The sequence below is a fragment of the Penaeus vannamei genome, chromosome 10 (assembly GCF_042767895.1).
Source record: "Penaeus vannamei isolate JL-2024 chromosome 10, ASM4276789v1, whole genome shotgun sequence".
NCBI lineage: Eukaryota > Metazoa > Arthropoda > Malacostraca > Decapoda > Penaeidae > Penaeus > Penaeus vannamei.
This window is the reverse complement of record NC_091558.1, coordinates 35976448-35988947: the sequence shown is the minus strand read 5'-3', so window position 1 is coordinate 35988947 and position 12500 is coordinate 35976448. Positions and strand designations below refer to the sequence as shown.

The 12500-nt window shown below is 36.1% G+C and overlaps 2 protein-coding genes, 1 long non-coding RNA gene and 1 pseudogene across 4 annotated transcripts in view; 1 reads left to right on the top strand and 3 right to left on the bottom strand.

The window, feature by feature from the left end:
- LOC113803405 (microtubule-associated protein 1B-like) overlaps positions 1 to 1564 on the bottom strand; it is an 81663-nt gene extending 80099 nt beyond the window's left edge. For both annotated transcript variants that reach the window (XM_070126561.1, XM_070126562.1), the window contains exon 1: positions 807 to 1564. In XM_070126561.1, coding sequence (XP_069982662.1) covers positions 807 to 1564 — 758 coding nt within the window. The remainder of the gene's footprint in view (positions 1 to 806) is intronic.
- Positions 908 to 2588, top strand: LOC138863011 (uncharacterized). The gene is made up of 2 exons (XR_011398788.1): positions 908 to 1033; positions 1243 to 2588. It is a non-coding gene; the product is annotated as an uncharacterized lncRNA (long non-coding RNA).
- A 3340-nt stretch (positions 2589 to 5928) lies between these two features.
- Positions 5929 to 6548, bottom strand: LOC138862815 (ubiquitin-like FUBI-ribosomal protein eS30 fusion protein; annotated as a pseudogene).
- Positions 6549 to 11838: 5290 nt separating this feature from the next.
- Positions 11839 to 12500, bottom strand: part of LOC113814367 (probable ATP-dependent helicase PF08_0048) — an 8378-nt gene continuing 7716 nt past the window's right edge. The window contains exons 8-9 of the mRNA XM_070126560.1: positions 12143 to 12174; positions 11839 to 11994 (exon numbers count right to left, since the gene is read on the bottom strand). Of these exons, the coding sequence (XP_069982661.1) occupies positions 11888 to 11994; positions 12143 to 12174 (139 nt within the window). The 3' untranslated portion in view covers positions 11839 to 11887. The remainder of the gene's footprint in view (positions 11995 to 12142; positions 12175 to 12500) is intronic.

The following is a 12500-nucleotide window of genomic DNA, read 5'->3' as shown; positions in this document are numbered from 1 at the left end:
TTTAGCATATATACAATCTATATTATACATATATCAATGAATAAATATATACATATACATATATATATATATATATATATATATATATATATATATATATATATATATATATATGTGTGTGTGTGTATCTGTGTGTGTGTGTGTGTTCAATAATGAACTCGGAGACGCATAAGTCCTGCAGTTGAATGAATGGCTGTTGAATATATATAATGATGATGATGATGAATATATATAATGATGATGATGAATATATATAATGATGATGAATATATATAATGATGATGATGATGAATATATATAATGATGAATATATATAATGATGATGATGATGAATATATATAATGATGATGATGATGAATATATATAATGATGATGATGAATATATATAATGATGATGAATATATATAATGATGATGATGAATATATATAATGATGATGATGAATATATATAATGATGATGAATATATATAATGATGATGATGAATATATATAATGATGATGTAAATGATAATGATGATGATAATAATAATAATGGTAATAACAACAATAATTATAATAATAATGATAATAACGATGATATGATTATAACAATAATAATAATAATAATAATAATAATAATAATAATAATAATGATATAATAATAATTATATTTAACAATAACAATAATAATGATATATAAATAGTTAAATATTTGTGTGTATTTTTATGTGTATGTGTGTATGAGAGAGAGAGAGAGAGAGGGAGATTTATGTATACGTATACGTGTTTGCGTGCATGGCCATTTCTTAAAAATTGCAAGGACTTACTTTTGAATGCTATCGTTGGAATCGGTGTACTCGAAGGCCAAGCCGCTGGCAAACGACGGCAAGTAGCAGGCGGGCGGCGACGATCCCAAGTACGAAGTGACTTTTTCCTGCGTCTGCCCTTCATTCTTACTGTTTATCACTGTGGTGTCCAAGGGAGCGTCGTGCAGTCTGTTTTCGAAGGGCAGATCGCCCCTACGCTTCTGGGTATTCTTGTCACGTGACACACTGTACGTATGGTGATCCTTCGCTGCCTCTTGGTTCCCGCGGATTTCGAAAGGCGGCAGCACACTTTGTCCTTTGCTTTCACCGTATAAGCACTCCGTTCGAGCCTCATAGAGACTGATTTTACCATGCTTCCCGTGGTAATTTTTGCTCGCTTTGATTTTTTTCGCAAAATGTTTCCAGTTTTCACTCACCCTACTTTTATCCTTTAAAGCGCTACTGTCACTGGCCTCGGTTACATCTTCCGCAAGCTTGAAGTCACTGCCATTGTCTAGATTGATGTCACAGAACTCATCAGCATGGTACCGTGACGTGGTGGAGATGAGTACCATGCTCCCTGGCTGCGTGATGGGAGCAACAGGGTCTTCTGTCTGGACGCAGGAATTGGGTTGCGAATCCTGTCTGCGAGAAGCACGAGGCACGAAAAACGTTTCGTCGGAATCCGAGTGCACTTCTGGCAGTTCACTTCCAGCTTCACCGACGCCACTGTTCACGTAACAAGGTTTGGGCTGAACTGACTTCCGGACTGACGCCATGGTAACATCGCCATGCGGGCACTGACTCCACCGTGGCAGGTGTTACGAACCCCGGATGTAGGGAATTTCCCTGTCTGTTCTCACTGTTTCTGCCCCACCAATAGGTATACACACATGCAGCATGCATGCGTGTGCGTGCGTGCGTGTGTGTGTGCGTGTGTGTGTGTGTGTGTGTGTGTGTGTGTGTGTGTGTGTGTGTGCATATGAATGTATGTGCATGTGTCTGTTAGTGTAGCTGTATGAATGATGTAAATATAGATAAAGAACTTGTATATAACTTTTTTTTTCTCTCTTCCTCCCACCGCCTTCTCCTCTTTTTCAGTCACAGACACACACAGATATGCAATTGCACGAGTGTGCTCCCTTTATATTTGTGTGCATGATTAACAAATAGAATTCGAAACTGCCCTACAGTATAGCAGCGTTTCTTGACCGAGAGTCGCTAAGAGTTCCGGGTGGTGGCATCCCAATTGAATTTTCTCCTTGACAGCTAATCTAACAGCAGAGTCATTGAGATGCATTACATCATATGATCTTTCTTGCGCCGCATACTATGCAGGGCCCCATCACGGTAAAGAAAAAAGTTCGAGTACCAGCGCTGGCTAGAATGTCACGACTAAATGCGTACAATCTAATCAGTTGAAACGACGGCAGGGACATTCCCCACACCTGATAATGCGGGTTCGGTTGGCTCACACAGATGTTAAGGCCCCTCACTGAGCATAACTCCGAGTACTGGGCTCTTGACAGCTGTACTCGGTTATCTCGGTTACACTCTCCAATGCTACTCGAGATTGTAAGAAAAAAATACTACGTAACATCAGTAAGTATAGGTAAGGCATTGCACTTGCGGAAGAAGTGTGGTTAGCGACTATCACGCTCAACAAGGCATGTGTTGCCTTAGCACTTTTTTTCTCCCAAGAAGATCTGTTCACGTCGCCGTTCTAACAACAACAACCTCTCTAATCTAAATAAAATTTCTGAAAATGTCAGTGATATGAATAATAAGCACAATAACACAAGATATGAAAAAAATAAATGTACAGACGCAAAACAACCATTGTGATAATATCTGTAGATTAATAACTGAAGACGTAATAACATACAGTGGAAATAAAATTGGAAAGAACAATAGATTGTTTTAAACACGCCAACAGTTTGCTTTTTATTCGAAACATAGGTAATAATAGCAATTGGTAGCTATCAAAATTACAGAAATATGTATCATGCTTATGGGTTGCATATTAGTGTACAGAGAAGTAATAAAACTAACTAAAAGTACACTCTATGCATAAATGTGATGGCAAGTAAAACGCAGTTCACTATAAAAGTTTCAACCACCAAGTTACTATCACTAATCTAAATACGAGATCAATACACAGACGTGGCATAAATGACACTTTAACCTTCTCATCTCTGAAACAAAATAGTTTCCCCTCTACCTTGATACTGTCCGCCTCTCCGAAACCCATCTTCGATCTACTGGAATTCAAGATTGACACAACTTACTTCCTAATATTATAATTTTTATTGCAATTTTCATCATTATCATTATCATTATCATTATTGCAGTTTTAATAATTATTATCCTAATTATTAATGTTATTTTCATTATAACTATTTTTATAATGATAATAACAATAATGATAATTTTAGCAACAATAATAATGAAAATAAAAATTGACTGTGAAATGTGTGGCTGTGGACATTTTATTAGATGTCTTAATGATTCCTTTAATAAAATGCCAGATGTGTTGAAAAGCGAGTAATCACTTTACAAGAATTATTATTTTCCATACTACTGCAATATAGTATCATATTTGTCTTATATGTGTCAAGTACATCATCAGAAAGGTATTGAAAGCCAAGAAATCCTCTCTTAAAACACATGACTCTGTAGGGGTTGTCACTGACACATTTTCCGTTCTGCTTCCATGAATCTGGTGCAGGGAACACAAAAGATACTTTGGAAATTTTGTTATATAGTTGGTTTAATGATCCCTTCAATAAAATGTGAGATGTGTTGAAAAGCAAGTGAGTAATCACTATACAAGAATGACTATTTTCCTTACTATTGCAATATAGTTAGTATTATATTTATCTTATATGTGTGAAGTACATCATTAGAAAGTTATTGAAAGCCAAGAAACCCTCTCTTAAAACGCATGACTCTACAGGAGCTGTCACACTGACACATTTTCCGTCCCGCTTCCGTGATGCTGGTGTGCAGGGGACGCAGACAACACTGATTCTAGCGCCAGCTTTTTCCTATACAGCCCGTGTACCAAGACGAGTCGACTGCCATTAGCTCATATTACTGTGTTTTCCTGATATATTAAGAATTTTTAACTTTATATTGGCAAATTTTCTGAGGCCCATATCTACCAAGTTATGATCAGAATCAGCGTCTGTTCCTGGCTAACTACAAGCTTTCTTTACTGTTTATTTACACTTTTTTTTTTTTTTTTTTTTGAACCAGGAAATGGTCTACTCGAAATCTTCCAATATCCCCTGGCTTACTTTTAGAACTCACCAAGCCTTTCTCCTCTCTCGTTTCTGGTGCCATTTCCGAATGGTCCGACTTCCGTTCCATCCTTCCTTTTTCCAAGCTCCCATTACTATTAGATCATTCATTTTTCTGCAGTACGGTCTTTGTTACTTGCTTTATTTCTCTGTATTGCAGAATTGCAATACTGCTGTGGTAATTAACCTTGTTCCTTCAATGGCGATGCGTTTGCTCTTTTTCTATCACACTTTACAAAGGCCAAGAATGTTTAATCTATTTTGATTAATCCCTCTTTTTGTGGATCCCAACCTTTCTTTGCGTTGTTCTTACATTCCATGTTCCAATTCGCATATACGTTTTCCATTTAGTTGTTTATGTGCCGAGTCAATACTGTTTCACACTAACCCCCATTTAACACCGTGGGATTCTTGGCACCTCGTTTTACAAGGGAGTGAGGGCCATTTCCTGAGATGTCTGCCATCAATACAAGGGAAAAGTATCCCCTTTTCCCTTATTTCTACTTATTCCATAGACGGGACCCTGGCAGGTGCTCTACTCTGGGTCAATGTGGATCTGGACTTAAAAAAACATGGGGTAAGAAGGTAAATTTGTGTAAAGGTGAATTTGGTCAAATAAGAAACTGAGGTACGTATTTAAGCAGAATATATGTTACATTTATCAAAATTCACATGTATGTACATATATATTAAAAGCATTGAAGCAAGTTTGATGCCTTAACTCTATATGGACCACTGCCTCATTCGATGGTCACCAAATTTATAGGTTTAGTTTTTACACATATATGGACATAAGAAATATATCTATTATATTTTTTTTCTTAATTTCGATTACTGTACTATATGCAGCTATACAACCACATGACCAATTCGTCATATTAGTCACCTGAACATGGACAGTATGATGTCCTAAGTATTTATGTATGGTGGGGGAAAGAATGTCAAAATATCCTTTCCTGGTTATAAGTAGAAATTATTGGGTAGACCGAGGGAGGGCATAGGAGCTATACTCTGAGTGACAGAAGGAAAGAAGGGGGGGGAGAAGGAAGGAAGGGAGAGAAAGAAGGAGGGGAGAGAAGGAGGGAAGGGAGAGAAGGAAAGATGGAGGGAAGGGAGAGAAGGAGGGAAGGGAGAGAAGGAAGGAAGGGAGAGATTTTATGGCTAATCCCATATTTCTCTTTCATCAGTTGATCGTCTTCCACTCCCACGCTGGCGACAAAGAAGGCTTTCCAAGTTGCCATCAACAGGAAGTCGATTTTTAACAAAAATAACTACCGAGTTCGGTGAAGGTTTCGAAGCCTTTGGATATATATATATATATATATATATATATATATATATATATATATATATATATATATATATATATATATATACATATATATGTATATAAATAAATATATATATATATATATATATATATATATATATATATATATATATATATATATATATATATTCAAATAAAACCCAAAGGTGCTAACATCTCAAAGGTCATTAGCGTGCATATACATATATATATATATATATATATATATATATATATATATATATATATATATATATATATATATATATGTGTGTGTGTGTGTGTGTGTGTGTGTGTGTGTGTGTGTGTGTGTGTGTGTGTGTGTGTGTGTATATATATATATATATATATATATATATATATATATATATATATATATATATATATATATATATATATATATATATATATATATATATATATATATTTGTTTATTAATTTTACGTTTTCTTTTTTCTTTTTTTGTTTTTTGTTTTTCTCACTGAAAAGTTCCATCCTGAAATAACAAATGTGTCGGCCTAAGTGACCTTAAATGGTTCTTTCTTAAAAAAACATCTTCACCGACTCCCTCTACTAGGAATCTGACTGAGCTGGGATCGCGGTTCCTCCTTGAAGTGGCTATGGTCGATGGCAGATCAGGAGCGCAGCATCCTGCTTTCTCCCACTACGAATTGGACTTTGGGCGCTGACTGTCACCGTATAGTAGGGAATCCCTAGGTGTCGGAGTACTCCTCACAGCAGCCGCGAGCACTGGCAGATTATAGCGCAGTGCTCACTACACATTAGAGCCTCCCTGGGCATTGGGGCCTTGTCTGCTGCCCGAGGAGGACACTCTCTCGAGGAAGAGGCGGCGCTCGTACTGCTCCCAGCCACTCTCTCCCTTCTTCTTCTCCTTCTCTACGAAGGGCGTCTGGACCTTGACCTTCCCTGCGCGGGACGGGGACCCGTGGACCTTCCCTCCCCAAAGGACAACGTTGACCTCGATGGTGTCAACGATCAGGTCGGCCAGGGGGAAGCTGTCATCCTCGAGGAGTGAGCCCGCGGCGTACAGTCTTACCTCCTTCAGGGGCAGACCCTCTGCCTGGCACAAGCGGTCTGCTCTCCGGCGTCGTCCACGACGTGCGTGGTTTTCCAGCGCACGTAGATCACCATGGCGCTGGCGAGAATCCGACGCAGAAATCAGAAGGGCTTCGACTACTGCCGAAGGATACTCGATGAAGGGGCATTTGGGGGGAGCTATGTGTGCGTCTCTGCTTGTGTGTATATGTGATTGTGTAGGTATGAGTGTTTGTGATTGTGTAGGTATGAGTGTTTGTATGCATGTGTGTTACGTGAAAGTGTTTGAATTTCTGTACGTGTATGTGCGCGCGCGCGTGTGTTTGTGTGTGCATGTGTGTGTGTGTGTCATTGTGTATGTATGCGTGTTTATGCGATTATATGTGATTGTGTATGTATGCGTATGTGTGTGGTTTTGTATGTCCGCATGTTTGTTTGTGTGTGTTTTGGTGTGATTGTGTATGTAAGCGTGTTAGTGTGTGCGCATGTATGTGTGTGTAATCTTATTTCTGTAGGTATATGCATGCTTGCGTCAATGTGTGCGTGCATGTGAATGAATTTCTGTGTGCGTGCGCGTGCTCGCAAGCGTGAGTGTGTATGTGTTTGAATTTTAGTATGTGCGTGCGTGCGCTCGTCTGCGTGTGTGTGTATTTGTGTGCGTCTGTGTTTGTGTATATATATATCTATCTGTCTATATGCATACATGTATCTTCTTCATTGTCTTGATTTCCCCTCGTTTTCTCTACCTTCCCTTCCTCCCTTCTCTCTTTAAGCCTACTTCCAATTTTCTTCTTTAAACTTCCTTCCCTCCATTTCTCCCTCTCACCCTCTCTTCTTCACCTCCCCTGTTCCCTCCTTCCTTCCTCCTATCTTCCTTCTTACCCCCCCCCTCCTTGGAGACACATGGCTAATAAACGACTTAATGAAGCACTTGCATAATTATAAATTGATGGTGATGATAATGACAAAAATGGTAACGATAGTAGCAATAATGATAATAGGGTGAATGATATCTACAACAACAACAGGAACAAGAATAATAATAATAGTAATGATTATAATGATGATAAAGATAATGATGATGTATCCTCAAGGATTTTTTATTATCCGGAGTTTTTTCTGTTTTAACTGCTTTAATGAAAATGATAATGAAAACAATAATAACAATAATGATGATCATAATAAAAAGGATAATAATAATGATAAAGCTTTATCTTTGCTGTCTGTTATTTCTCTGCTCATACATTTTCTTTTTTAGATTCCCATTTCCTAACTCTCTAAATTCAACCCTGTCTTTTGTGCTTTCAGTCTCTATTGCTTCCGATTTTTTAACCTGCAATCAACTTATCCTTTGAATTCTACACATACCACCCTAAGTTGTTTACTTCAGTCTTTATACTTTCCACGCAACATATAACCCCATACTTTTTCTCTTGACACATAAGCCCTATTAACGTCACTTTTTGGGTGCAATAACAAATAGGTAAATAGTCTTTCTCGTTTTTCTGTTTAACTTTTAGCTCTCTAGGTAACCATTTTATTGTACTATACGTTAACACTGAGGCAGACTATGTATTAATGCCATAGATCTTATTCTTACCATGAGATTTGATTTTATCGCTTATTTAAGTCTTCTCTTGTATTCGTTTGCGAATATATCCTTCATCTCCTATTCCTTCACTCCAGCAACTTCTATTACGCCTAAATACTTATACCAATTTTCTTTTACCTCTTTCATTACTTGTCCACCTGGAAGTGTCACTCCATTGTCAAAACTCGTCAATTTCGTCAATCCAAAATCCACCTACATGTCCTGGCTGAATGCGTGTGCAGTTCGCACAAGACAGTTTACTTGCTCATGAGTTTTCCTAATCAATTTGAGATCACCCAAGAACAGAAAAAAATTTATATTAAATTATCCATGACTCCATTCATACCCAGTTTTTATCCCTCTCAAAACCATTGTCAGGGGTACCGTATACAACACGAATAGTAGAGAAGATAAGCTCATTGAAAAAGCCCTCTCCTTATCTGCCGAAGATTTTAATTCTGTCTTCCATATCGCCATGCTATTTATAAAGAAATTTTGTCCACTTGCTATCTATTAGGCTTATGTCTTATATCTTCCTGTAATATAAGAAATGGCAAGTTTGGTATGTCTTCTTTTGCAGTGTCTCAGGCCAATTTTGTCCATCAAGAATTGGTCCTTAGTTCCCCTATCTCCTTTGCAGCAACCTTTCTGTTCCACTGGCAATGTTCTTTTCTCTCATCTAAGTACTATATAGGCTTTCTGGAACGACGCTTGTTATTCATTACCACATGAGAGGTAAGCAGGATATTGGTCTGATATCATCTACTGCATTCCCCTTGTTTTTTTTTGGCATAATATGGTTTTGGCACGGACCATTAATCATAGTTTCCCTTATTATGATTTTGTCTAAAAAAGACTAAGTCAGACCAGTGACATCATCTTTCAGCCTTGTTCTACTATGCAGCGAAAGCACTGACGGATTAGATCCCCCACAAGAGACTTCCTTTAATACTCCATAAGCTTATATTTCATCTCTGTTTTTTTTCACCACTCTCATGACCCTCTTGATACATTTTTCATAAACTGAAATGCTATTTCTACACAATTCCTTGATATTTATCGTTGCTATAAAGCAATATTGTAGACATGGGATATGAAATCCTTAGCGTTTCAATCTACTAAAACATTTTTTTAGAAATATTTGTAAGAAAAAGCAACAATTTAAGACTAAGCCATTAGACACTTTGAAGAAGATTCGAAGTAAAGGAATGTACCAATTTCAGGCGCACCTGTAATAGCGCAGTATTTTAGCATTTCAATGGTAATACGACCACTTTCAAATATGAAAGATCGAAATTTGTAGATCAAGAAATTGCAATTATTATTACACGATTAGTTCTTTATAGTACCTATATAACACTTTTATCAAAGAAGTTATTTTACCTGCATAAAAGCCTTGATAGGCCATATTTTAAAAACTATACCATTCATCACTATATTCTATTTCTAACTCGGTGGGACATATAATGGCTTGCTCACCTCAACAAAAGTTGACTGGAGACATTACATAATATTTATGGATTAGAAAAAATGTATTGCTACTGATTATAAGAGGGGTATACTCTAGCCCAGTATACAGATCATAGTATATTTTAAACTAGCCCATTTCATACCCAGAGGTATAAGGTAGGCTAGGCCCAATTATACTAAGAGGGTTATTCTGGGCTAGCTTCCACCATACCCGGGTATATTCTTGGAGGGGGTTTATCTGGGCTGCTACACCGGGGTTTGCTGAAGCGATTTCTGATCGTTACGCAGCGCTTGACAACCTGACGGACCCTGTATTTCTGTGGGATACTTTCAAGCTTGAAGAGCTCGATGCAGCTCAAGAATCGAATGGTGAACGCCCAAGCACAAGGCAGAAGACACTGGAAGCCACAGAAGATCCTCGCTGGTGTCCTTGCACCAATACTTTTCAACACTTGCATGGACTGGATACTGGACAGAGCTACTGTCCAAAGTCATTGTGGAACAACTCTGGGCAATATCAAGACTGTTGATGATGTCGCTATTCTATCTGAGTCCTTGGGAACCCTAGTAGTGGTTCTAGTTGCATTTAGCAATGATTCGTGGACCATGGTGTAGAGGTCTCTTGGACCATGATCCAGGACTTTGAGGACCTACTAGAACCTGATCAGTTGGCACGTGCTTGCGGCGAGGACATTGAAGTCACATAGAACTTTACATACCTTGGTAGTGTAGTTCATAACTCTGAGCTGTCAGACCAGGAAGTCAATACCTGTGCAAAAGGAGTAGGCTATGTGTTTTGAAGGCCCTGATAATGCCAGTTTTACTTTAAGATAATGAAACCTGGACGCTAGCCTGTGCCTTGGAATCTAATATTGATGCCTTTTGAAATAGGATCTTGAGCGGCATCATAGGGTACTGTTAGCGGGACCACATCTCCAGCCAACAGTTAAACCTTGACTGGCACGGGACCTATTACGTACAAGGACAACCTGCCAACCAGGTTGTCCTTGTACGAGACAACCCTGGATAGAGGAAGTCTGTTGGACTACATAGAAAGTCGTAGCTTGGGCAGATTGATCTAACCATGGCAGCTCGCCATGAGGGACCCTTGCAGGTGCAGACAAAGGGTGGATGCAGCTATGTGCCCCGTTGGCATTAGCTCCCAAGTGATATATATTTTATATATATATATATATCTATATATATATATATATATATATATATATATATATATACACACACATGTATGTATATATATATATATATATATATATAGATATATATATACATGTATCTATATATATATATATGTATATATATATATATATATATATATATATATATATATATATATATATATATATATATATATATATATATGTGTATATATATATATATATATATATATATATATATATATATATATACATATATATATATATTTATATATATAAATATATATATATATATATATATATATATATCTGTGTATATAATATATATATATATATATATATATATATATATATATATATATATATATATATATATATATATATATATATATAAATATCTATGTATATATTTATATATATATATATATATATATATATATATATATATATATATATATATATATATATATATATATTTATGTATATATATATATAATATATATATATTTATATATATATATATATATATATATATATATATATATATATATATATATATATATATATATATATATATATATATATGGGATGCAAAACTCATGAAACTTCCACTTCTCATATGAAGAACGAAATATGTAAAAAGAAAAAATATTTGACTGAATCTGATAAATACATTCGAAAGTTTCCATCATATTTACACAGGTCAAGTACTTTTTTAATTTCATTTGAAACTTCTACAATATTTTGCTTGTAGTTAAATATCATATCTGCATATTAAGTAGCTTAATGGTTTTCTATTGAATTCTCTTTTGTGAAACTAAGAAATATAATATACAAGTCTTGGAGCAATTCCTTCACTCCCATGTCAAAGGCATACATATATAAATACATGCATATATATAGGTATATGTGTGTGTGTGTGTTTTTAATGTCTCCTTTCACTTGTAACGGCTATCAGGAACAATATTCAGTTACTCATGCCCAATACAGTATTTTTGAAATTCATGACATTTATAGTGTATAGTAGTAAAACAAGTTGCAAAAGACATGGTAATAGATGTTTTATCATTATGACCAGTAAAAACATGAATATATCTCCATGGGTATACGCGGTAATCCTTGTCCCTTTAAAAAAAGAGTAATACACCACTGAGCACTTCCCAGACTTTTATTAATATCACAATATTACACACAGGACATCACTCAAACACAATGCGTTGCCCCTTAAACTGGTTGATTGAAACTTCTTGCTGTCTTTCCCGTCGCTTGGCTTGCCAGGATGGATGTAAACCTTCCTCCCTCTGACCTAAAGGTGAAAAGGTTTATTGTTATAATCCATAAACAGGTTTATAATAGTATACAAATCTTTAAAATCTTACCACTGTCATTTACAAAGATAATCATGTCACATTGGAAAGGAGTCTCATTATAATATATAGTTCTTCCTTTCTTACCTTTATTCGCAGCTGTCTTCGTTCCTTCATTGCTGTGAAAGACAAAATAATGGTACTTAATCATATGACACACACATCCATGAGTAATGGTTTTAAGAGTTGCAGCTTCCATACTCTTCATTCTTTTTTTTTTTGCCTCCCATGGTCATCAAAATAGGATGCATTACATGAATTAAAAATTAATAACATTTAAAAAATATATATGCTACTTCTATGCTATCAATACTGTCCATAGTTGTAGAGAGAAATATGGCTCAAGGAAAATAGTCTAATACCATCTTAATACAGCGAAACAAATGACAACTATAGAACTTGGAAGCAAGAAATCTTGACACCGCACACTTAAACTTGACTTTGG